The sequence below is a fragment of the Rhinatrema bivittatum genome, chromosome 14 (genome assembly GCF_901001135.1).
Source record: "Rhinatrema bivittatum chromosome 14, aRhiBiv1.1, whole genome shotgun sequence".
Taxonomy (NCBI): Eukaryota; Metazoa; Chordata; class Amphibia; order Gymnophiona; family Rhinatrematidae; genus Rhinatrema; species Rhinatrema bivittatum.
In genome coordinates this window covers 75,680,086-75,706,554 of record NC_042628.1, presented here as the reverse complement: position 1 = coordinate 75,706,554, position 26,469 = coordinate 75,680,086, and the positions used below count along the sequence as shown (strand labels likewise).

The window sequence follows — 26,469 nt, the reverse complement described above, 5'->3', positions numbered from 1 at the left end:
AACTGTAGGAGGGAACTTAGAAGAATGAGGAAGAGACTTGATCTATTTTAGAGCTTAGTGTAATGGGTGGAGAGGTAAAGGAATAAAGATGTAGATCTTGGGAGGAAATATGTACTAAGCCAGCTCGGTGTCATTCTGCCTAATCATTGAGAACATTCCAGAGATGGGAGGTTCAGGAGGAGAAGTGGTCAGTTAGAAGTGACCAGAGGGTCCAACCTCTAAAGGGATGGTGAGTAGGCTACCACTCTAAATGGTGACTCAGGCACTAGGGGGGAAGCAATCAAGGGACTGGGCTCTACCCTAGGGATCACTGGATCTGCTTTATGAGCGGTAAAGTTAGGATGAAGGAGGAATCTAATCTAGAAACTGGAGAGTTACGATTTACAAGCCTGCCACTAGTGAGTAACTGAGAGCTAGAAAAGGGGATTCTGCAACCTTTTCCTGTTGAGGCTGAAGATATAAAGTCCTTTAAGGGAAGACCCTGGGATCCTGTGCTAAATTCTTTTCTTTCCTGTGGAATTTGAAGAACTGTTTTTTGTCTAAGATTGTATTGTAGGATAAGGGAAGAAAGGGTGAGGTGCTGAAGAAAGAAGGGTGCAGGTGTGATATAGGGAGGAGATGAGAAGAGAAGGAAGATGACTGGAATTTGGCAGTGTGTATATAACATGTTTTCTCCTTTTTCTCAGGACTCTCTCTGAATTGCCATAAGTGCTTGAATACTACTGGAGTTGAATGCTCACCTATCTCTGAGATCTGCAACGAGGGCGAAATGTGTATGACAAGGCTGGAAAATAACACAGTGGGTGAGTGCCGTGGCTTTCAGGTGAAGGCTGTTCCATTTCTGGTTAGGTTCTAGGTCCCTGCTTTGATCAATAGTCCCCAAAATGCAACTTATATATCCAATTAAAGGTTCTCAAAAATGAAATATTAACCTCTTTTTTTCCAATTATACACAAGCATGTGTCCCTCATGCTGGGGGGATTTAAGTCCCAAGGACACCCAAACGTATCTTTACTCTTCGGGTCGTGCATCCGGCTGGCACTCTTCCCATGCTGACTCTCTGTCCCAAGGGTGCATCCATTTTGTGGGGAAGCTCTCACTTATTGCCCAGGCGATGGTGTCTTTCTCTTTGTGTGGTGTTAGCTGCTGCACCCCAGGGTATGAGATGCTGAGACAAACTAGGCACTGTGTATTAAATGTTTACTGATTAGGTAATAATTAAAGTCCATTTTTTAGTAAAGATGAATTTACAGCTGACTGATGTACAAAGGTGTTTTTTCTCTTCTGGGTAGGTGTCCTTTATCTCCGGTATCTGCGTAAAGCTTCCCATGGTGATTTTAAAATGCACAAAGTTTTCCCAGTGTGCCAAATGGGAATCCTATTGGCGAGGTCCTCTCAAATATGAAAAGTCCTACCTGAGTCCAGTTTATTCACCATCACCCAACCTGTCCTGGTCCCATAAGGTGGAGATCCGAGTGGGAAATTCCAGAATCTTGATCCTCCTTTCCTGATGTTGGTACTGGTGACTTCTCTTGCAGGAAAAGCCTTTAGGAAGTGAGAACCAGGCTATCCCAGCCCTGGAGCCCTGTGCAGAACCTCCCCACAAAACAATATCTGAATACTTGTTCTCTGAGAAATCTCTCGGTGACTGCTGCTTCACTATCACTGGTGCTTGCCCCGCTAGGGAGTAGATTAATGCTCACAGGTCCTCAGCTCTTGTCCTTTGTGTTGGGAGGAGCCTGCTCCAAAGTGAGCAAGGTCTCCAAAGCCATCCCTTCTTGAAAAACAGGAGACATTTTGGCCATAAATAATCTCATGCTGCAGGTACTGTCACTAGAGTAGGCTCACAGGTCTGCAGCCCCTTTACGAGATTTCCCAAGGGGGAATCTGGCAAAAGTCTGTGCCATTGCAACTAAATAAAGGATGACCCTCTGGCAGGGCATGCAAAGAGAGAGGAACCTCTTCCAAAATAAAATTCACAACCAGGCTGGGAGACCTCTTCAGGGAATGGAAAACTGCATCCTCTCTGCTCTGCAGTAAATGATTGCAAAGATTCCTAAACTGGCTGTACCAAAAAGGATGAGGCATCCTATCCAAATCCTCCAGGTTAGGAGGGGCAGAGAGGGATGGAAGGCTCAGAGATGTAAACTGGTTCATTTTAAAAGCCCTACGTGTGCCAAAGCTGGGAGATATGCACGTGACTCAGCCCGCTGCACACCGCATGGATTTGGAAACCCGTGCAGGTACATGCCTATCTCCCGTTATGCGCATATATTTTTTTCCACCAAAAAGGGTGGGGCATTAGTGTGGTCTGGGAGGAGCATGAGTGGGTCAGAACTGCTCCATGAAGTTTGCGGGTATTTACGCACACCACCGCGTGCCGGTGTCCAGAGCCACGTGACTTCTGCTGGGGACGGCATGTAAGTTGTGTAACAAACAAAAACTAGGCTAGTCAGTAAGGTTTTAGGGCTTGGGGGCTAATAGGTTAAAAGGGAGGCAAATTACCTAGGGGGTTCAGCTAGTCCTCTCCTTTACTAAGGCAAAGTGGGAACAAACTGAGGAAACAGGTAATTGCTTCGGTGTACGTAACTACTAAAATTCCCCCCACTTGCGGGCTCGCGTTGCCATACGCACGCAGATGCGTACATCAATATAAAATCATGTGCACATGTATGCGCGTATAGCCGATATCATAACTTGTGCGTAGCTACTAAAATTCCCCCCACTTGCGGGCTCGCGTTGCCATACGCACGCAGATGCGTACATCAATATAAAATCATGTGCACATGTATGAGCGTATAGCCGATATCATAACTTGTGCGTAGGTTATAAAATCTCCATGTCCATGTACACACACTGGCAAATGACGCACATGTGCACTCACACACGGGTCTTACATTTTACCTCTAAGGTTTTAAGCAGGGATCTCGTGGCAGACCCAAGGTGCGCCATACAAGTGTATCATCAATCTTGTGAATTTTGCAAAGTATGACCTCTTACAAATATTTTCTTGTTTCCATAGGAAATGATGTGCGTATGTCAATTAAGAAAGGGTGTAAAGAATACGACCCATTTCCCTGTAGAACTCCATTCTGTTTCAATGGCGGTATATTTTCCTATGATGCCTTCAATTTATGTTGCAATGAAGACAACTGTAACAGTGGACCTGTCACAAGTAAGGACTCAGAGATAGATTTTCAAATGGACCTAGCTGGCTAACTAAGCAGGTTACCTGCTAGATTCATTGGGATGAAATTCTATGATGGATGCACAATGTTTTTTCTAAAGAAATCAAACTAAACAAATGTAAAAAGCCTCAATTTGTTGTGGGTAATTGCTTTTAGTTTTTCAATGAAAAATAAACAACTGTGCTCCCAATATTTAAAAATGCACCCTTCAAGTCTTCTTGTAGGTCACCTTCCACCCCGCCCCCACCCGCTTGTCTTTTATCCCATCCTTGGTGTCTCCTAAGTCGAAATGGGGCAGGAGTGTTCCCCAGTCCTTCCTGTCCCTCCAGATCCGGTATTCAAAGTGACGTTAGCTGGCCCTGAGGCAAACAAGCAGCTGGGGCTAATTTCCAACTCCATATAGCTGGTATCTGCTCAGAAAATGACATGCAATAGAATGCAAAGCTCAGGGTGCTTTGTCTGGAGCTGACAATAAAGGAAAGGACTCAGCAACTTGACTCCTAAAGTGATGTATAGTTTTGCTGGGCAGTAAAAAAACATGAGGATCAATTGTAAAGTAGATTCACTAATGGTGCCAGTCAGAATACATCCAAGTATATTAAGGGAGGGAAGTTCTGGCAGTTCCACTGTTGGATCTTCAAACATTTCTTTGAAATCAAGTATGGTTTCAGAGGAGTGGAGATAGGTGGATATGGCTTCTCAAAAAAGTGGAATTAAGGAGGAGGCTGGGAATATCAGAATTCCCAGGAAATTCATCTCCCTGTATTCCACCGGACCCGGTATTTTTTTCCAGGAGACCAACTCCCTAAATTCCTTTCCTGCTCCCTGTATTAATCTGCCGGCTATCTCAGACCATTACCTTGTAATTCTGACTGCTTTGTAATTCAGAGGAACACACTAGTCTCCACATAATAGTGCAAAAACAATAAGTAAGCACATATCCCTTAAAGGTCTCAGTGTTAGTGCAATACAAATGGTATAGCACAAAAAAAAAGAGAAAAAAATTAAAAATACCTTCAGGGATCTTGTGTCCTGTATTCCATTCGAATCGAGAGAAGGGCCCTCGGGCTGTGCTGTTCTGCTTCAGGTCAGCTGGCATCCTCTCCGGCTGCCCTCCTTCATGCCAGCATCCCTTCTTTGATTCCTGGAACAATGTACCATCTGCAATGAAAAAGGTTTACCAAGGACACAGAGACAGTGTATTTCTCATGATAAAAGCTATATTTCTTATGCGCATAAGGAAGTCAGCTCCAAAGTTTGAGAGACTGACTTAATCAGATATCCAATTAACTGGACTTAAATATAATTTTCCTTTGATTTTCCTTTGATTTAGGATCAGAAGGTGAAAAGAAAAATTTGCTTACATTAACATTCCTAAGTGCCTTGGGAACACTAGCTAACCTTGAAGACTTGCATCTTTATAACTCTTCATTGTGGTGTCTAAAATTACAAAGAGATACACTATTTCTTCTGGTATCTAAACTTGAGGCAGTTTCAGAGATGACCTCAAGATCTAGCAGTGCCTCATGGAACCCTTCTGGTAAATTTCCACTAAACAGATGCCCCTAATAAATTTTATTATCACAATGGGTAGATGTGTTGCGGTCTCCACCGCTTCCCCTCTACCCGCTCTGCACTGCGCTTACCTACAGTGGTGGAAACGCCGCTCTCGCGGCTCTGCTGACCCTTCAGGACGTCCGCCATTGCCGGCTCATCTCCCTGCCGCCACACGTGCGCGTGAGAACGCGCACTATGGGGTAGATTTTAAAAGAAGCGCGATCAGCCTACTTTTGCTTGCGCATCAGACTCAAGCAAAAGTACGCTGGATTTTAGTAGATACGCGCGGAGCCGCGCGTATCCACTAAAATCCTGGATCGGCGCGCGCAAGGCTATCGATTTTGTATAGCCTGCGCGCGCCGAGCCGCGCTGCCTCCCCCCGTTCCCTCCAAGGCCGCTCCGAAATCGGAGCGGCCTCGGAGGGAACTTTCCTTTGCCCTCCCCTCACCTTACCCTCCCTTCCCCTACCTAACCCACCCACCCGGCCCTGTCTACACCCCCCCCTTATCTTTGTCGGGGGATTTACGCCTCCCGGAGGGAGACGTAAATCCCCGCGCGCCAGCGGGCCTGCTGCGCGCCGGGCCGCGACCTGGGAGCGGGTACGGAGGGCGCGGCCACGCCCCCGGGCCGTAGCCACGCCCCGTACCCGCCCCCAAAACGCGGCCGACACGCCCCCGAAACGCCGCGTCGACCGGGCCCGCCCCCCTCCAAAAACCCCGGGACGTACGCGAGTCCCGGGGTCTGCGCGCGCCGGTAGACCTATGTAAAATAGGCTTACCGGCGCGCAGGGCCCTGCTCGCCTAAATCCGCCCGGTTTTGGGCGGATTTAGGCGAGCAGGGCGCTGAAAATCCGCCCCTATGGACGCACAGCCACCGGAAGTCGGGCCCCACCCGGGTTAACGACGCCGCGCTCCAAGCCCGATTTAACCGGCGTTCGGTTTCCATCTCATTGCCTTGCAACGAGGGTCGCTACTGGATAGTAGTTCTAAGTTGCGCTTCACTTGTTCCACGTTCCTGACTTGACTTCAGCTCGTTCTTGACTCCACTTCTGCCTGCCGCCTGCCATTGACTTCAGCCTGTTCCTGACTCTGCTTCTGCCTGCCGCCTGCCATTGACTTCAGCCTGTTCCTGACTCCGCTTCTGTCTGCCGCCTGCCATCGACCTCAGCCTGTTCCTGACTCCGCTTCTGCTTGCCGCAGGCCACCGACCTTGCTCGTGCCTGTTTCGCTCCAGCCGGCTGCCAGCCTGACTTGGGTTCGTCTCCGTTCCTGCTCACAGTCTGTTCCAGTTCTCAGCACGCTACAGACTCCATTCCTGCTCACAGGTTGCTCCAGGTCACAGCACACTACTGACTCCGTTCCTGCTCACAGCTTGCTCCAGCTCACAGCACGCTACAGACTCCGTTCCTGCTCACAGTCTGTTCCAGTTCTCAGCACGCTACAGACTCCGTTCCTGCTCACAGCTTGCTCCACCTCACAGCACGCTACAGACTCCGTTCCTGCTCACAGTCTATTCCAGTTCTCAGCACGCTACAGACTCCGTTCCTGCTCACAGCTTGCTTCAGTGCACAGCACGCTAAGGACTCTGTATCTGCTCACCTTCTGCTCCAGCACCGCTGGACCCCACTAGCCCCAGTCTACTGGACTACCATACCTTACTCTCTGCCCAGGCCTTCTGCTACTATAGAGACTTACACTGTGCTCCTAAGTCCCAAGGATCTAGGACCCTACGGGCTCCTCCTGGGGGGTTCCTGGTTCCCGGGTGAAGACCTCTGCCTGTGGCTCCGCCTCCTGACCTGCCCTATCTTGGGGTAGTTCGGCCCAAGGGTTCACTCCTGGTCTGCAGCTTCCTGGACTGCAACAAGATGTGAATCGGTTATTTACTCTTTCAGATAATAGAAAGACTAGGGGGCACTCCATCAAGTTAGAACAAACAACATAAGAACATGCCATAATGGGTCAGACCAAGGGTCCATCAAGCCAAGCATCCTGTTTCCAACAGTGGCCAATCCAGGCCATAAGAACCTGGAAAGTACCCAAAAACTAAGTCTATTTCATATTACTGTTTATAGTAATAGCAGTGGCTATTTTCTAAGTCAACTTAATAGCAGGTAATGGACTTCTCCTCCAAGAACTTATCCAATCCTTTTTTAAACACAGCTATACTAAATGCACTAACCACATCCTCTGGCAACAAATTCCAGAGTTTAATTGTCCGTTGAGTGAAAAAGAACTTTCTCCAATTAGTTTTAAATGTGCCACATGCTAACTTCATGGAGTGCCCCCTAGTCTTTGAATTATCTGAAAGAGTAAATAACCGATTCACATCTACCCATTCTAGATCTCTAATGATTTTAAACACCCCAATCATATCCCCCCTCAGCCGTCTCTTCTCCAAGCTGAACAGCCCTAACCTCTTTAGTCTTTCCTCATAGGCGAGCTGTTCCATTCCCTTTATCATTTTGGTCACCCTTCTCTGTATCTTCTCCATCGCAATTATATCTTTTTTGAGATGCGGTGACCAGAATTGTACACAGTATTCAAGGTGCGTTCTCACCATGGAGCGATACAGAGACATTATGACATTTTCTGTTTTATTCACCATTCCCTTCCTAATAATTCCCAACATTCTGTTTGCTATTTTGACTGCCGCAGCACACTGAGCAGACGATTTCAATGTGTTATCCACTATGACACCTAGATCTCTTTCTTGGGTGGTAGCACCTAATATAGAACCTAACATTGTGTAACTGTAGCATGGGTTATTTTTCCCTATATGCATCACCTTGCACTTATCCCCATTAAACTCCATTTGCCATTTCAATGCACAATTTTCCAGTCTCGCATGGTCTTCCTGCAATTTATCACAATCGGCTTGTGATTTAACTACTCTGAACAATTTTGTATCATCTGCAAATTTGATTACCTCACGCGTCGTATTTCTTTCCAGATCATTTACAAAATATATTGAAAGGTAAGGGTCCCAATACAGATCCCTGAGGCACTCCACTGCCCACTCCCTTCCACTGAGAAAACTGCCCATTTAATCCTACTCTCTGTTTCCTGTCTTTTAGGCAGTTTGTAAACCACGAAAGGACAACGCCATATTTCATGGCAATGAGGACTTTCTCAAGAAAATAAGAAAAGGATGGTTGCACTATTTTAATTCAAAACAAAAGTGACATTTCATAGCTAAAAGTGTGTAACTTATATGTCTTAACTTGATAAATTTTTGTACTTGGTAAAATTTATATACAGATTAAAGAATGACATGGCTTTCAAGAAAATCCTAAAAGGTGAATTTTAAGAGCCCGCACATGACAAAACTGGGTGATGTGTGCTGTGAAAATTTTAAAAGCTGCCCAAGTACACGTGTGTGCTCGCAGCTACGCACATACATGAAAAGTTCCAAAAAAGGAATGGTGCTTGGTTATGGTCTGGGCGTGGCATGAGCGACCCTGGATTTCTATTTGAAATTTGTGTGTAAATACATACACGCACTAGCGTGCACCAGGGTCCCATGCCACGTAACTTTACTTCTGCTATGGATGGTGTGAAAGTAATAAAACAAAATAATATAGGCAGATCAGCTGGGTTGTAAAGATAGGAGCTAACAGGGAAGAAAGGAGGCTATTTAACTAGGGAGGATTCAAAGTCCTATCCCCTATCTGGGGAAAATTGGGATCAAACTGGAAAAAGTGGTGGTTGTGTTGGCATTCATGTGTATTAATATCCCCCAGTTACAATGGTAGAAGCAGCATTTACATGCATAGGCACGTGTCCACTTAAAACTGCAGACACAGGGGCGTGCGGTCAGGCTATTTTACAACATAAACTTGTGTATGTTATAAAATGGCAGAGTCCCTGGGCACGGGCTGATGAACACGGGCAAATCTGCGCCCGCGCACCTCTGTAAACATTACCATCTGAGTCCTTTAAACTAGAAACTCTTGCCACAGAATCATGAAAGATCTGCTGCAGGAAACTTGGGGCTCTGATTTTAAACGTTGCTTTAATTGTTTTTTCTTGTTATTGTTATACATGCGTAACCTGGAAGGTTTTCGTTTATTGTAATCTGTAAGATCTATGTCAGTGATCCAGCACACTAAAAATCAAATTAAATAACTAAAATCTTTTTCCTAGAAGAGTCTTGCTGAAATCCTTTTCCTTCTTGGTTCTTAGTTCCTGCACGAAACACCACGCTGAATGGCTTGGAGTGCCCATCCTGCTATGTTGAGGGTTCTTCAAAGTGCGCCAAGGAGGAGAAGATTAAGTGCACTGGGAATCAGGGACAATGTGGCGAGTTGTATGGTGAAGTAAGGAGACCAGGTAAAGTACTGCAGTTCTCAGTTTGATGAAAATCTTATCTAGTCAAAAATGAACAGAACCATTATCAAAATTTTGATCTTCTAAATGTAGGCGGAAGCTGTAAATCCACCCTGAAACCTTTCAAAAATGGTCAGGTATGCAACAGTTTCTGTGTGTCAAATATCATATCTCACATAAATCTAATCAGATTGGACTAGATCCCAGGGCCAGATCTTGGAGCTGGAGAACAACGTAGAAGCAATGGAGTGACATAAAGGGGGTATTTTTCAAAAGAATGAAATTGGAAGTTAAGCGTGTACCTGACATGTACCCGGAGACAGGCGCAAAATGTAAAATAAAGGTCAGGAGGGTTAGAGTAGGGCTAGGGGGGAAAGATTAGGAGAAGGGGTGAGGTTAGGTTAGGGGGAAGGGAACGGAGGAAGACAGTGTGCACCCCCTTGCATATGCCAACCCCAGATTTTATAACATGCGCACGTCTGCCACACGCGCTTCTTTTAAAATCGACCCCTAAATGCGCATAAATGTCCAAACTTTTATGCAAGCTTTTAGATATGAAATCCCGTTTGATTCTTGTCTGCAGTCTTTTGTTGGGACGTCAAGGATGAAGTAGGGTGGAGGATCTGGTGACCTGGTACACCCAGATTATAAGTACCTGCATACTTTATAAATATCTGTCTCTGCATGTAAACTGCAGTAGTTACAAATTCATTACAATTACTTTGCACATAAAAAATGTGCTTGCGCTTTTCTAAAATAGGAATGAAATATACGTGCATACTTGCAGGGTAGAGATATATGGTATTTTATAAACTGAACAGCTCCTACCACACAGTTTATAAAATACAGATATAACTTTCCCCGTATCCACTTCAATGTGGATCGGCTCATTTATGAACATTTTCTCAAATTACATTCATTATGTGAATGGGATAGAGAGAGAGGGATGCAACCCATGGGGCATTGAAAGAGGATCCTTCCTTCAGCATTACACAGTTTTAGTTAATACAACTACAGACACATGAGTACCTCATTGAGAGGATGATACCTTCATAAAAAGTTAGTAAACCTTTTTTCCTCACCTCTCATGACATTATCATGTTGAGAGCGCCCCCTTTAAGAGGCAAGGAAGGCATTTGGCCAGTGATCCAGAGATAGCAGCAGTAGGAGAGAAGGAAGGCTCGACTAACACTGCCCACGAGCTCTTTCCTTACCCCCTGCAGCATCAAAGTGTGAACAAGAGCTTACCGACTCTCCTCCTCTGGTCCATCCCTCCCAACATCATGATGAGATGGCCCCTTTAAGGGGTATGCTCCTTTGTATGCAACTCTGAGCACAACTTTGCAAAGACTTGCAGAAAAAAGACTACTACAAAGCTCTGCTCCCCTAAACATTCTTTCAGTGTCCAAAAAGTTGCTCCACTGTCCAAAAGTGAGTAATAATTTTAATGTTCTACATGTGAGGCAATGCATAATTAAAAAGGGGTCTTCTGAAAGTTGTAACTGTAATACTAATCTCAGAGTAAACCCATTCTAAAATTTGGAAGTGATAATACAACCCTCACTCAGAAAAAACATTCAAAGTTCCTGAATGTGATATAAGTCTTTCAATGTGATACACCTCCCTAGCAAGAAAACCATTTGGATGTTCTAACTGTGATACAAGAGAAGAATCATTCAAATGTTCAAAATGTGAAACAATTTTCAAACCTTTTTAAGTGTTTCAGCAGTGATATAACATCCAGACACAGAGAGGGAAGAGGGAGATAAGAATTCCACACCAATATGCTACAAGAAAGTTACTCTACCTCTGAAGGTATTATGAGGCAAGAGGAAACTTCACCCACAAAAATCAAGCCACCTATCACTTTGCACCCCATTAACCACATCAACCCAAGCAAATCATTTCCCTTTATGCTTGGCTTGCTCAATATACCATACACATACAACATAGCTTACCTCATCCTAGACCTAATTGAAGAATTTAAACTCCAAATCCTTTGCCTCACAGAGTCCAGGATAGGAGAAGACAATGCAGTCACCATCATTCAGGTTGTCCACCAGGTATCCAAGTATAACATACAACCTGCCCATCTTTCATTACTTCCTAGCTCTTGATCTAGCTGCAGCCAAACAAATAGTCAAATCTGACTACCTTTTATTGAATTCAAAGGTTCCTCACAAGCCAAGTTGATTATCAAGTGGACCATAGATTAGGGTGAGACTGAAACTTGCCCTAATCTATGGCCCACTTGAGGCAGGCGGAAGACAAACAAGTCAGGAACTAGCTGGGGTCGTAGACAGGCGGCAGACAGGCAGGTATGTCAGGAACAAGCCAAGGTCAGTACCAGAAGTCAGTCTGAGGGTACTTCCTGGGAATACATAGGCAGATAGACGAACACAGGAACAGGCAGGACTCAGGAACGAGGATGAAGGAACAAGTCAGGAATGGAACTGGAACAGAAGGCTCCTGGAACAAGACTAGGAACAAGCGTGAAGACAATCTAACATTCAAGCTGACCCGATTGCCAAGGTCAGGAACAAGCCGAGGTCAGTACCAGAAGTCAGTCTGAGGGTACTACCAGGGAATACATAGGCAGATAGACGAACACAGGAACAGGCAGGACTCAGGAACGAGGATGAAGGAACAAGTCAGGAATGGAACTGGAACAGAAGGCTCCTGGAACAAGACTAGGAACAAGTGTGAAGACAATCTAACATTCAATCTGACCCGATTGCCAAGGCAAGGAAGTGAAGTCAGGAACTTCCTTATATTGTAGATCAATTAGGGTGTGCCACGGAACCCAGGCCCGCCCTCGGCCCTACAAGTATCGGGGCAGGCTGCATGCGAGTATGGGCGTGGCTAGCATGGAGGAAGACGCCGAACCTCGGTGTGAGGCCTGGCAACTGCCACCACGGGACACTGGAGCCTAGCTGGGCTAGCAACTACCGCGAGGGAGGTCGTCCCAGGACCCGCTAAGGAACTATGCAAGTGAGCGATCCCATGCTCGGGACGGCCGCGGGCAGGGTGCGTAACAGTACCCCCCTCTACTAGGCCTCCCCCTACGCGGTTCATTCTATGGAAGGATTTCAGAAGGTATTTATCGAGAATAGTTCGAGATGGTTCCCACGAATTCTCTTCGGCCCCATAGCCCTCCCAGGCTAAGAGATACTCCCACTCATCTCGGCGTCACTGGACATCGAGAACTTCTCTTACCTGGAGAGATGTGTCTGGCTCTGCAGAGATATGTGGAGCAGGAGGGTCTTTACGAGAGGGCCAGGAGAGAACCAATGGCTTCAACAGTGACACGTGGAACGTGTTGTGGATACCCAGTGAACGAGGTAGCTGGAGTTGATAGGAAACATCTCCTACTCTTCTGACTATCAGAAACGGTCCTATGTATTTGGGAGCCAGATGGTGAGAGGGTAGCCTTAAGCGGATGTGTCGAGCAACCATACTTTCTGGCCTGGACGAAAGAGTGGAGCAGGTCATCTATGAAGATCAGAGGCACGCTTGGTGCGTTCCGCAGCTTGCGCCAGTCGCTCCTTTACTCGGGTCCACACGTGGTGAATGGTTTGAGCCATGGATTGAGCCGCTGGAGACGGAACCAAGGTACAGGAAGAGGCAATCGGGGCTGCAGTCTGAAGACTACTGCAAATGGAGATGTGTCGGTGGCTGCTGCAACATGAGTGTTGTGCGACAGCTCGGCCCAGGGGAGGAGCTCCGACCAATTGTCTTGCAAATCATTAACGTTGGAACTTAAAAGTGTCTTCAAGGTCCGATTGGTCCTCTTGGCCTGTCCATTCGCCTGAGGATGATAGTCCGATGTATAGTTCAGGGTAATATTGAACTTTTGGCAAAAGGAACGCCAATACGTGCTGGCAAACTGTGGTACCCGGTCGGACACAATCCCCTTGGGGAGTCCGTGAAGACAGAAGATATTTTTCAGAAAAAGTCTAGCAAGTTCTGGGGCTGAAGGAAGACCTGGTAGAGGGATAAAGTGTCCCATTTTCGAGAAGCGGTCGATAACGACCAATATCACCATGTTGTTCTGGGAAACAGGCAGATCTGTAATGAAATCTGTAGAAATGCTGGACCACAGTTCAGTAGGTGCTGGGAGAGGCTGAAGCAAGTCTCAAGGCTTCCCCGTAGGTGCTTTTGCTGAGCACAAGTAGGACATGAGTCCACGTAGTTTCAGGAATCTTGTAGACCACCAGTAATGCCTTCTCAGCATCTCCAAGGTCCAGGCGCGACCGGGGTGGCCTGCCATTTTGGAATTGTGAGCCCACTTAACACACACTCACGTAACCGGCGGGGGAACGACGGTCTTCCCAACTGGAACTGTGGTAGTAGCCGCCAGGGTAATATAAGCAGGGTCAATAATGTAACTGTGGACCTCTGGAACATCCTCCGGCTCAAAGGATCTGGAGAGCGCATCAGCATGTGAGTTTTTGAACCTGGACGGACGCAAAGGTTGAAGTTAAACCTCTTGAAGAACAAAGCCCACAGGGCCTGACGGGAGTTCAGAAGTTGGGCTTCTTTGAGATGTTCGAGGTTCTTGTGGTCCTTGTAGATGTTAGACTTATTTTGCTCCCCTTCCAACCACGGGCGCCACTCCTGAAGTGTCAACTTGACCTTAAGGAGTTTGCGGTCGCCAACAGTGTAACGTTGCTCCGTGGGGAAAACTTAGAGTAAAACGAGCATGGTATTAGCTTGCCTGTTGGAGAATGTTGACTCAGGACGGCTCCGGCACCGACTGCAGGAGCGTCAAATTCCACAATGAATGGATGCCTGGGATCAAGGTGGTAGAGACAGGGACCGGAGCTGAAGGCCTCTTTAATTCTCTGGAAGGCAGCAATAGCTTTCGGCATCCAAACTCAGGTGTTGGCCCCCTTCCTAGTCATAGCAGTGAGTGGGGCAACTATCGAAGAGTAGTTTGCAATGAAGCGCCAGTAATAATTAGTGAATGCTAAGAAGCATTGTAACGCCCAGAGGCCTATTGGCTGAGGCCAGTCACAGATTCCCTGAAGCTTTTCTGGGTCCATCGCGAATCCCCAATCAGAGATGCATCCCAGGAATGGTAAGCGGTTTTGCACAAATAAGCATTTTTCTAGCTTTGTGTACAGGTGATTCTCCCTCAGATGCTGGAGAACAATGCAAATGTGTTCACGGTGTGACTCTATATCTTTAGAAAAAATCAGGATGTCGTCGAGGTAGACGACTACAAAATTGTACAGGAGATCTCGGAAGATTTCATTCATGAGGCATTGAAAGACGGCTGGAGCATTGCATAGCCCAAAAGGCATTACCACATATTCATAGTGGCCATCTCTGGTATTAAACGCCGTCTTCCAGATATCATCAGGTTGAATGCGTACCAAATTGTACACACCTCTCAGATCCAGTTTGGAGAAGATTTGTGCCCCTTCCAGACTGTCGAAAAACTCGCTGATCAGGGGTAATGGGTAACGATCCTTATGGGTTATTGCGTTGAGTCCCCTGTAATTAATACAAGGACAGAGTCCACCGTCCTTTGTCTTCACAAAGAAGAACCGCGCTCCTGCGGGGGAATCAGAAGGACGAATGAACCCTTTTTCAAGATTCTCCTTAATATATTCTGACATGGCCTGGGTTTCAGGCTGAGACAACGGGTACGTTCTGCCTTTGGGAGGCATGGTGCTCGGCAGGAGTTCAATATGACAGTTGAACTTGCGTAATGGGGGTAAGGTACTGCGGAGGTGATCCTGGAAGTGTAACCAATTTCAAAACAGGTATCACGGGGGATACTAGATGCAGACAAGTCTTCAGGCATTTCATGCCCCACTGTATCAACTGCAGGGACTGCCAATCGAACTGAGGTTCGTAGGCCTGGAACCAGGGGAGTCCCAGGATCACTGGATAGGAAGAGCAATTTAGGACGTAGAAGGATGTTTCCTCCTGATATAAAGTACCTACAGTGAGATGGATCGCCACTGTCTAGTGAGTAATAAGACCTGGAAGATGTTCCCCCTGAATGAAGGCAATACGAAGACTCACCTCATGGGGATGAAGAGGTATTTTCCGAAGTTTGACGATGTCGTCCATTATGAAGCTACCGCTTGCTCCGGTATCGATGGGAGCAGTGGTTGTGAAGGTGTGGGCCTTAATGCCCAAGGTTACAGGAAACAAGAGTTGAGGGCCAGAAACAGTTGCGCCCAAGCTCGGAACCCCCCGCCAGCCTCAGACATTGCAGTTTCCTGGACGGATCGGGCAACACTGCAGACGATGTCCAGAAGTGCCACAGTAAAGGCAAAGCCCCTCCTTCGTCCGACAGAGATTCTCGGTTGGGGATGATCACCCACGATTCACCTCCATAGGTTCCATGGTAGAAGAAGATGGTAACACTGGGTTCTTCCCTGGAGAGAGAGATGCACTTGTGGGGCGTGCAGTAGAAGGGCGTGGAGCCTTTACTTCTAGGCGTCTTTGCCGGAGGTGATGATCAATCCTACCTGCAAGAGAGATCAGGTCTTCTAGAGACGTAGGAGTCTCATGGACCGCAAGATCATCATTTAGAGCACTAGAGAGTCCATCTAGGAAGATGGTTTGCAGACAATCTTCTTGCCACCCAAGCTCTGTGGCCAAAGTCCGAAATCCACTGTACATTCGGAGAAGGTTCTTGACCCTTTGTGGAGGTGGAGTAGACTATGACTATGCGACCTGGGTCTCCAAAGGTCTGCTTAACAGACTAATGAAGTCAGATAATTTGGAAAGGATGGGATCAGAACGTTCCCATAAGGGAGAGGCCCATGCCAGAGCCTTCCCTTCCAACCGGATGGAACAGCTCCCCTATGAGGAAAGGCTGAAGAGGTTAGGGCTGTTCAGCTTGGAGAAGAGAAGGCTGAGGGGGGATATGATAGAGGTGTTTAAAATCATGAGAGGTCTAGAACTGGTAGATGTGAATCGGTTATTTACGCTTTTGGATAATAGAAAGACTAGGGGCACTCCATGAAATTAGCACGTGGCACTCGCACACACAAACCACAGCCATACGCACACATACCCCACACACACCAGATCCATCCAAACCCAGAACTCCCTGCTCCTCAAAAGGCAGAAAGTACCCAGCATCCCTGGGGGGGCACACTGGCTTCCCTCCGCCCCCCCCCCCCCTTTGCATCCCTCCCCTCCCCCCCCCCCCCCCCAATGCTACACAGATAACTTCAGGTAGTTAGAACAGATTAAAGAGAACTTGGAAAATTAAACATCCAACAGAGTCAGCCCTCGGATATCTGAAAAGAGAAAAAATAAAAAAATTAGATAACAGAGGCAATGTAGAGACAACAGCTCACCCCTCTATAAAGGGCCAAAGACAGTCAGTTATGTGTTGTGTTGGAAGGGCCGAGAAAACTGAGGCGCTGGCATAAGCAAACCCAGGACACCTCTGCCCTTCAAGTAACATTGCCTGCCTCTAGCGAGGATATAAAGGAATTGGCATCTTCTTTTTTGCAGAAGAAGAGGACAGTACCATTGTGTTGAACTCGTAGCTTGGCAGGAAAACGAAAAGCAAACGGTATCCCCCTCTTGTATAACTCTGTGCAGGCAGGAGACAGGGCTTTCTGTTGTGCAGATACGGTGGCAGAGAAATCGTGGAACATCAGAATCCTGTGCCCCTGGTACTCCACTCCCGTGTGCTGCTTAAAGGCTCGCATAAGCTGAATCTTGTGTGACCAGTTAAGAATTCTGGCCTCACCGGCCGTGGTTTATTAGCGTCGGCTCTAGGCGGTCCCAGTCTGTGCAATCTTTCACAGCGCAGGTGGCCAGTGTTCAGGGTCAGGCCCAACTGGCTGGGCAGCCAAGTTTCAATAAGATCCTACAGCTCCTGGTCTGGTACTGATTCAGGAAGGCCAATTAGTTTAAGATTATTGTGGCGGTTCCTATTCTCTTGATCTTCCGGTCTAGCAATGAAGAGTTCTGCATTGAGAGCACTTGTACTTGCCTTTCCACCACATGCAGCCTGTCCTCCTGATCAGACAGCCTGTGCTCCACTTCATCCAGCCTTTTAGCCTGCCCCTCAACAGCATTTACATCATCTTCTATGGAGGTTTGAATTTTGAGGAGCCTGGCATCCACCATTTCAGCCACCTTTGCTGATATCCTACACAGGGCCTCCTCCGAGACTTCTGCTATCGGGGCTGTGTGGTCTCCCGCGGTCGCGGCTGCCATCTTGGCCACACTGTGGTGATGCTGAGAAGATCGCGCTGATCTATGGCACATTACGGGCCCCGGACGCGCTCAATTCCGCCCCAAACGTGGCAAATCCGAAGCCCTAGGCGTCCTCTAAAATCCCCATGGATCCAAAAGCCAGATGCTTGAGAAGGTAGGGAGGATGGCCACCGATTCAAAGGGAGGGAGCCTGAGCCTGAGTCACCGATGCTGCGGGGAGGGCCGCGCTGCTTTTTGTCTGCTTGCCGGCCTCAGAAGCTTTGTTTTCACTGCAAATCACGGCGAAACGGCCAGCCCCAGACAGGCTGATCAGCCTCCCATCCAAAAAAAGGGGGGATCACATTTTTTCGGGGAGAATGGCTTCTGATGGAGGGGAGGGGGGTCTGGAGCGAGCTGACTACGCTGCCGACCCCAGTGATGTCATCCCGGAAGTCCAGCTTTTTTATTTTAATTAACAAATACAGTTACCTAAATACAGACTCCTTCATTGTCAGACATCCTTCCCACTTACTCTCCCAAGGAGAAATGACTTAAGTACCACAGATACTTCTCCTTCAACCTCAATAATATCAATTCAACTCCCTCTAAACTGTATCCCACTATCCAAGTTAAGGGCCATGTCTCCAAAAATGGTAGAGTAGATCCTCCAGAAGATCATTTGATCCATTTCCCTTTTGATGCTCCCCCCCTCCAATTTATCTGTGCCCTGAAATAAGACTTAGGCCCCCCTGACTAACCACCATCATAAATGCCATGCTAACCCAAGGGATACTGCTAATCCCGCTAAAAAAGGCTGTAATTAAACCTAACTTAAAGAAACCAGGATCTGATCAGAGAATAGTCGAATACAAGTTTCCATTTTCTAGCATTCCCACTATCCAGTGGGAGCACTGAAAGGAAAGGATCACTTTGCTGGTGGCTGAAAAGAATCAGTAAGTACTGCCTGGGGAAATTTTTAAAACATAAAAGTATTGGGGAGAAGTAAGCTTTAGTGTATTTTATTTAGTGTGTCCGTGTGTCTGTATTGAATACGGGGTGTGCATTCCTTTTCGCTGTATCGGCGATCCACAACATATATGTCGATATTCGTTGTATTCGTGGGAGGGTGAAACGCATCGCGACTCCCCATGAATATAACTTATCATCCGTTTAATACGTTGCACGGCGCATGCGCTTTTCTTCGCTGCCATTTGCAATCATTTCACAAAATGTCAGCGCTCCGTGCCAACGTGTCCGACCCGTTCCTGTGAGTCAGTGTGAATCACAGGAAAGGGTCGGACAGGTTGGCACGGATACCGGAGTGCAGCGTATCAGCGTTGACATTTAGTGAAATGCACTGAATGCATTCAGTGCTCTGTGACTATTTTACTGATGACCCAGCACTACATATACATCAGCACGAGGCATGCCACACACTTTCTTTGCTGGGGTGGTGTGGGGAGGTTGGCTTTGTGGAAGGAGGCTGCACTGAGAGCAATTTTGGCTAGTTAAGAAAGAGAAAAAAAGCTTTTTATTCTTAATTTGGCTGCAGTGTCTGTGCCAGCTAGCCCTGTTTGTGTTTCTTTTAAGCAGTTTATTATTTATCTATTTATTTATTTATGAACTTTTAATATACCGACATTCGTAGAACACATCACGCTGGTTTACAATGAACTCAAAGAAAGGAAATACATTTAACGGGGTGTGGGCGAGGGGAGCAGGCAAGAAAAGGGGAGAAGAGAAAGGCTGGAGAAGGGAGGGACTAAGAGTAGAGAACTGAATCGAAGTAAAGAGGAGAGAGTGGAGAAGAACCAAAATAGCTATAAAAACTTATAATATTTACATCATTGGGAGATGATGTAAATTTAGGTGATCTGAGACGGTCTCTCTGTGCAGGGAGAGAAGCTGCTAGCAGTGCCATTTTTTTTCATTCACCCTCTGGGCTAGGCTGCAAGCAAGCACGATTTTGGTGTGTGGCTGGGAGAGATATATTCAATTTTGGTTAGAATTTGCATTGGAAAATATATTTCATCCATTTTTCCTGCTGTGCCAACAATTCCAGCTTTTTTAAACTGAGTTTGTTTAATACAACTCACTCAGTCTCTCTGTGCACTGGGCTTCAGTGGGCAGTGGGTAGTTTAACAGACTGAACTTTATTATTGGGACGGTCTGTGCAGTGAAATCCCCAGTCTGCCTCTTTTGTGCTTACAAGCAAGCTGCGTGTGTAGGCACACCACATACGTTACATTAGTGCACAGCACGGCACCGTGACAGTGGGCAGTGGGTAGTTTAACAGACTGAACTCTGTGCAGTGAAATCCCCAGTCTGCCTCTTTTGTGCTTACAAGCAAGCTGCGTGTGTGTGCACACCACATACATTACATTAGTGCATAGTAAGGCACTGTGACAGTGGGCAGCCGGTAGGCATTAGGCAGTGACATTAAATCCATAATGTCAGGGAACGCTAGATGTAGTCGAGTGATTGGGACTGGCAGAGGAGGCACATCAAAAGACACTAGTGTCACTCTCCCCCATTAAATTTAAAAAGGCACCTGTCGCAATCTAAACCCTTTGTAGGGGCAGGCAGTTCCATCCAGAAAAAAATGAAATCTAACCATGATGCATCGCCATCGCCACCACCTGTTTCTGGCCCTGTAGTTTTGGAGGTGAGGGAAGGGGAGGCTGAGTCATGCCAGACAAAATGTCGACACCCAAAAGCAGCAGGGGGACAGAAGTCTCGACTAACACTTAGCATTGACAATGTAGCGCACTGTTTGCTTCTGATTCAGATGAAGAATCATCTTGTGTGGGATTCTCATCTGAAACGGAAGAAGTAATATTTATTTATTTATTTATTTGTACAGTTCTTATATACCGTTGCACAGAAACAAGTTCTATCTCTGCGGTTTACATTAATCACATTTTAAGAACATGATAAAAAGAAAACAGAAGAACATGATAAAAGGAAAAACAGAAAAATACAATATCACTTAAAATCAACTATTTAAAATAGAACTAAAATTAATATTAAAAGATAAGGACAGACTAAAAGCAAAACAAATATGATCATATAAAAGGCCTGGATTAACCTTCAATGACCATTTCAAAAGTTTGTCTAAAAAGCCATGTTTTAAGATCTTTCTTAAACCTCTTCAAATTTTCCTGCAATCGTAGCTCTTGAGGCAGTTTGTTCCAAAGGGTCGGCCCATCGATAGAGATTGCACGTGCTCTAACTTCACTTAGATGTGCAGACCTGACTGTTGGAACTGTAAAAAGGGCTTTATTTGCAGACCTTAGATTGCGTTGAGGGACATGTAGTTTTATAGTGGAATTTAACCAAGCACACATGTCACTATATAATATTTTATGAATAATACATAAGGCCTTATAATTTATTCTACTTTCAACTGGTAACCAGTGTAATTCCTTTAAAACTGGAGTAATGTGGTTGATTTTTCTAGTATTTGAAAGAATGCGAGCTGCTGTATTTTGAAGAAACCTGTAGGGGGTGGAATGTTGCTTTTGAAGTCCTAGCATAGTGGAGTTACAGTAATCGAATCCGGTTAATAATAAAGCTTGAAGTATTGTTCTGAAATTATCCCTAGAGAGAAATGGTTTCAACCATTTTAGGATCATCAACTTGCTAAACCCCTCTTTAACTTTCTTGGAGATATGTGCCTTAAAATTCAATTCATAATCTATAATTAATCCCAGATTCCTGGTTGTATCTACTAGTTTATAACTGGTTGTATCATTCAGTGTCACAATTTTCTTTTCTGAGTTCACGTTTTTTCGATCTAAAACCATAAAAACAGACTTCTCTAAGTTTAAAATCAGTTTCATTTGTGTTAAAGTTGTTTAATAATATTAAGATACATGTCAACTAGTTTAAAGGTCGAATCTAAACCATTTTCAATTGGAAATAAAATTTGAATGTCGTCTGCATAAATAAAATAATTTAGACTAAGACCAGTTAAAAGATGACACAGTGGAAGTAAATAAATATTAAAAAGAGTAGCTGATAACGCGGAGCCTTGAGGTACTCCTGTTTTTAGCTGACAAAGCTTTAGGAGGATCAGTTAGTCCTGTCTTAGCCTCCACTTCAGTGCAGCAGGGGAGAGATGAAACTGATGATGATGAGGAGGAAGAGCAGTCAGCGCAGGCACAGAGGGTGACTGAGGCCCCTGGCATTGCTTCTCAGGGTGCACCCACTACCTCAGCTCCAGTGCCAACATCCACCCCCAAGGCTTTAGAGAAGGAGGATCACGAAAGACATCTGCGATCTGGAGCCACTTTAAAGTGATGGATGACCCGCGTTTTGCTCAGTGTAATTACTGTGCCAGGGATATTAGCAGAGGCAAGCAAATGGGACATTTATCTAATTTTGGCCATGACGCATCATATGAAGAGGCAAAACCCAAACAAGATTACTGCTTCTGAGGATGTGGCAGTACCAGTCAGAGGACCCCTTCCATGCAGCTTAAAGTGGTTCAAAAGCAGCAGAGTCAGCCCACGCCCTCATCCCCTTCTAGCAGTCAGGTGGCAGACCAGCAAACCCCTGACATGTGGCAGAAGCAACAACCCACCATGGAGGAAATGGAGTGGAGGTGCGGTAACGTTATACCGGGGTAGGAGGCAGGCAGCCTCTAAAGTTTGTAACTAGGAGCATTGGGGAAATGATTGCCCTTGATGACCAGTCCTTGCAGTTAGTTGAGAAGGTGGGTTTCAAGCGTTATCTGAAGGTTGTAGTTCCAAATTACAAAGTCCCCTCCAGAACCACATTTAGCAGAAAGGTCATCCCCAGCCTGTACAAGCAGTGTCACAGTCGCATGCAAGCGCTGCTAGCTAAGGCAGAGGGGAGAGTGCATTTCACCTGCGATATCTGGACTGCCATGAATGCTGCACACTGGTGGGACCTGGCTGAGGCAGGGGCAGCCAGCAGCTCTATTACTGAACAAGTATCAGGGTGGAGGTGGGCTTTACTGCACACCCACCTGACGGACCAGGCCCATACCGCAGCCAATATTCTAGCATGCATCAGACAGATGGTGGAGGGCTGGCAATTACACCAGTGAGACAGGAATCCTCAGGCAGGGTTTTTTGTCACAGACAATGCTGCAAACATGGTTAAGGCAATAAACGACGGGCGCTTTAAGAACATCCAATGTTTTGCACACACTCTGCACTTGGTAGTGAAGTCAGCTCTGGGGTTGGATTCCAGTGACAAAGAATGAATAACTAAATAGGTTAATACAGAAGTGCAGGTCATAGCAGCGCACTTCCACAGAAGTGTGAAGGCGGTGCAGCTCCATCAAAAGCAGACTGATTTGGATATGCCTCACAAGCGTCTCATTCAAGACATTGCCACCCGGTGGAATTCCACCTTTATGATGCTCGAGAGGTTAGTGGAGCTGCAGACACCCCTTCATGAACTTTCTAGTACAATGGACATAGGTGTGCAGAATCCTGTAGGGCATCACGATTGGTTAGTCATGAGTCAGCTGGTAAAAATCCTGCAGCCCTTCAAGGATGTCACGGAGGAGCTGAGTTCCAGAAGTGCCACCTTGGCTGACATCATCTCTATAGTTAATTTCCTGGATGAACATTTGGAGGCCTTTAAACAGGAAGAGGGAATGACAGTTGAGGTGCTGCATTGTCTGGACGTTTTGCAACAGCAGGTGAAAGAGAGATTAAGGCCTTTAACAGAACAGAACACATACATGCTCGCCACAGTCTGTGATCCCCGTGTGAAAGGGAAACTCGCCCTACAGTACGATTGTCTCTTATTGGTGAAGGACCTGCTGTTAGCAAAAGTCCATGAACAGGAGCGCCATAGGCAGAGACAGATTAGGTGTGAAACAGAGGTGGAAACAGCGGGCACTTCAGAGAGTTGTGCTGCTAGCCCAAGCAGGAGCAGCACTGTGTCAGCGACATATAGTACCTCCTCCTCCACTTCAGAACGCCAAAGGCATGCTGCCCATAAAGAATCATCTGTTGTGCGACGGGCGAGACAAAGTAGCTGGCATGAGTGACTCTCAGCCCATCCAAGCAAAGGAGACACCAGCACAGCTGTCAGTGACACGTTATCTCTCAGAGCCGACAGAGAACATGCAGATAGATCCGCTGACATATTGGGCACACAAGTCCACTGTCTGACCACACCTAGCCAAAATGGCTCAGCGATATCTGTCATGTGCACCAACCAGTGTGCCCAGTGAACATGTCTTTTCAATGACAGGGGATATCATGAGCACTCACCGCTCAAGGCTGGCACCAGAGTTGATGGAAATGCTATTGTTTTTGAAAGTAAACCTGCCTTTGCTTGGGTTTCCAAATTTTCTCAGTGAATGGCAAGATGAATAAAAGCAATTGAAAGCCTTGCAGCAGCTCCAACTTCCTCCAATGTTCCAGATAATATAAGCACTGCAGCACATGTACCTAACCTGAAAAGCTGTGCCTGACCATCCTCTGTCCAGTAGGGATGTGAATCGGTTTTTGACGATTTAAAAAATCGTCCGATATATTTTAAATCGTCAAAAATCGTTAGAGACGCGATACAATAGGAATTCCCCCGATTTATCATCAAAAATCGTAAATCGGGGGAGGGGAAGGGGGAGGGCGGGAAAAACCGGCACACTAAAACAACCCTAAAACCCACCTGACCCTTTAAAATAAATCCCCCACCCTCCCGAACCCCCAAAATGCTTTAAATTACCTGGGGTCCAGTGGGGAGGTCCCGGTGTGATCTTCCACTCTCGGGCCACGGCTGCGTTAATAGAAATGGCGCCGGCGCTACCTTTGCCCTGACAGGGCAAAGGTAGCGCCGGCGCCATTTTGGTTCCGGTCCCCCAACGTCACGAGAGCAGGAGATCGCACCCGGACCACCGCTGGACCCCCAGGGACTTTTGGCCAGCTTGGGGGGCCTCCTGACCCCCACTAAGACTTGCCAAAACTCCAGCGGGGGTCCGGGAGCGACCTCTTGCACTTGAGCCACCTTCCCCTCCCTTCCCCTATCTAACCCACCCCCCAGCCCTACCTAAATCCCCCCCACCTTTATTTTATAAGTTGCGCCTGCATCCGGGAAGGAGTAGGTTGCTCGCACCGGCCGACGGCCGGTCCACGATCACAGGCACAGCAGCAAATGTCCGCTGTGCCTGGAGGCTTCGGTCACACTCCTCCCTGCCCCTAGACCGCCCCGCCCCTTTTTTCGAGCCCCAGGACATACGCACGTCCCGGGGCTTTACACGCACCACCGGGCCTTTTGATAATAGGTCCGGCGCGCGTAACCCCCCTTACTCGCATAAATCAGCCTGGATATGCGCGCATAGGGGCGGATTTTAAAAGGCCCGTGCGCACCGGCGCGCTTATTTTGCATAGGCCGCCGGCGCGCGTAAGTCCCGGGGCTTTCGAAAAGGGGCGGGAGGGGGCGTGTCCGGGGGCGTTCCCAAAACAACGTGGCGTTTCGGGGGCGGGCCCAGGGGCGTGGTCGAGGCCTCCGGATCAGCCCCCGGGACCGGACAGCAGGCGTAACTTTGCCGACAAAGGTAGAGGGGGGTTTAGATAGGGCCGGGGGGGGTGGGTTAGGGAGGGGAAGGGAGGGGAAGGTGGGGGGAGGGCGAAGGAAAGTTCCCTCCGAGGCCGCTCCGAAATCGGAGCGGCCTCCCTCGGAGGGAACAGGCAGCTCGTGCTGGCTCGGCGCGCGCAGGTTGCACAAATGTGCACCCCCTTGCGCGCGCCGACCCCGGATTTTATAAGATACGCACGTATCTTATAGAATCCAGCGTACTTTTGTTCGCGCCTGCTGCGTGAACAAAAGTACGCGATCTCGCAAGTATTTAAAATCTACCCCAGCGGTTTTGAAAATATGCCCCTAAGGATGTAATTTTCAAAAAGATTCTGCATGCAATTTTATAAATGTCAAGAGTATGTGTATATTTTTGGATTTGAGTGTACATTTTCCTGCGGAAAATAAGGGGTGGTTTTGCGGGGTAGTATTCAGAAGTATGCACAGTAGTTGCTATTTTGTAAAAGATATACATGTATGCACTACCAAACTTATTCATACACTTTCACTTCTGCTAAGCGATTTGTGCAAATGAAATTGGACTTGCCAGTTGTCAGCAGTTTATGAGTGGAAGGTCTGGGTAAACTGATGGGGACTTAAGTTGAAGGGCGAGAGGATCTAAGTGAAATGGAGAAGGACTGAGTGAAGGAGTGAATGTATCAGCAAACTGGTGAGTCTACACATGAGTGAAAGCATTTTAAAAATGGGATATACAGATACATACTTAGTTCAGGGTGTTTATTTGAGCAATGTCACAATTATTTCATGCGTAAAAAAGTGTCTATGTTATAAAATGGATTAAGAAAGTATGCATTTGTTTTTTTGCATTGAAAAGATATATGACTACAGGTACAGTTTCCACAATACAGTTTAAAAAATACTAGCATTACTCTCTGTGCATGCACTTATGTGCACAAATGCTCTACAGCAGATGGGCTCTTACTGCACAGATGGACACAAGGAAAAGAATTGCCCTGAAAATAAGCTGTGATTTTTCTCTGTCTACAGACCTCCCATTTAAAAAAGCTGCCTGGAAAGGATGCGTTACCACTGGAGCCTGCGAGCGTGATTTTAACCTAACTGTAGCAACTACCTCCTTGACAGATGTCCATACCACTTGCAAGTAACACAGTGGGAAGCATCAATCAAATCCTATGTTTTGATCCAATACTGCTTTTTCTTTCCCTTCACAATTACTTTGAATAGAAAAGGTCAAGCTCTGTGCAATGACCAATTCTGGCTGAACCTTAACTATGTTTAAAGCCTCAGTTCCTGGAGGCTTCCAAGATCTGTACAGCTTTACTTTAAATCCTGTACTCAAGTATTAAAAATATGCAAGTGAAAAGAATTTAAGAAAAGATTGTTATGCTATGTCTACTTTTCAGTATATAATAAGGCTGTGCCAAGAGGCTGCACATTAAAAAGATAACACGAAAAAGAATTTCTCCACATTTATTCATTCTTTCCTTTATTCATGCAAAGTAGCTGCAACTAGTATATCTGTAGCTGCACATCTGTATACCTTAGGGGAAAGGCGAGATAGGGGAAATATGATAGAGAAATGTAAATGCCTCCAAGGTCTCCAAGCTCAGGAGGTGAGCCTCTTTCAACAGAAGGCAGGCTCTAGAACAGCGGTTCTCACCCTGTGGGTCGCA

General features: G+C 46.6%; 1 protein-coding gene across 1 annotated transcript in view; it reads left to right on the top strand.

Annotated features, from left to right (window-relative positions):
* Positions 1-26,162, top strand: part of LOC115075943 (phospholipase A2 inhibitor and Ly6/PLAUR domain-containing protein-like) — a 39,240-nt gene extending 13,078 nt beyond the window's left edge. Inside the window, exons 2-5 of the mRNA XM_029576919.1 lie at positions 687-803; positions 3,023-3,175; positions 8,927-9,073; positions 25,823-26,162. Of these exons, the coding sequence (XP_029432779.1) occupies positions 687-803; positions 3,023-3,175; positions 8,927-9,073; positions 25,823-25,941 (536 nt within the window). The 3' untranslated portion in view covers positions 25,942-26,162. The remainder of the gene's footprint in view (positions 1-686; positions 804-3,022; positions 3,176-8,926; positions 9,074-25,822) is intronic.
* The last annotated feature ends 307 nt before the right edge of the window (positions 26,163-26,469 follow it).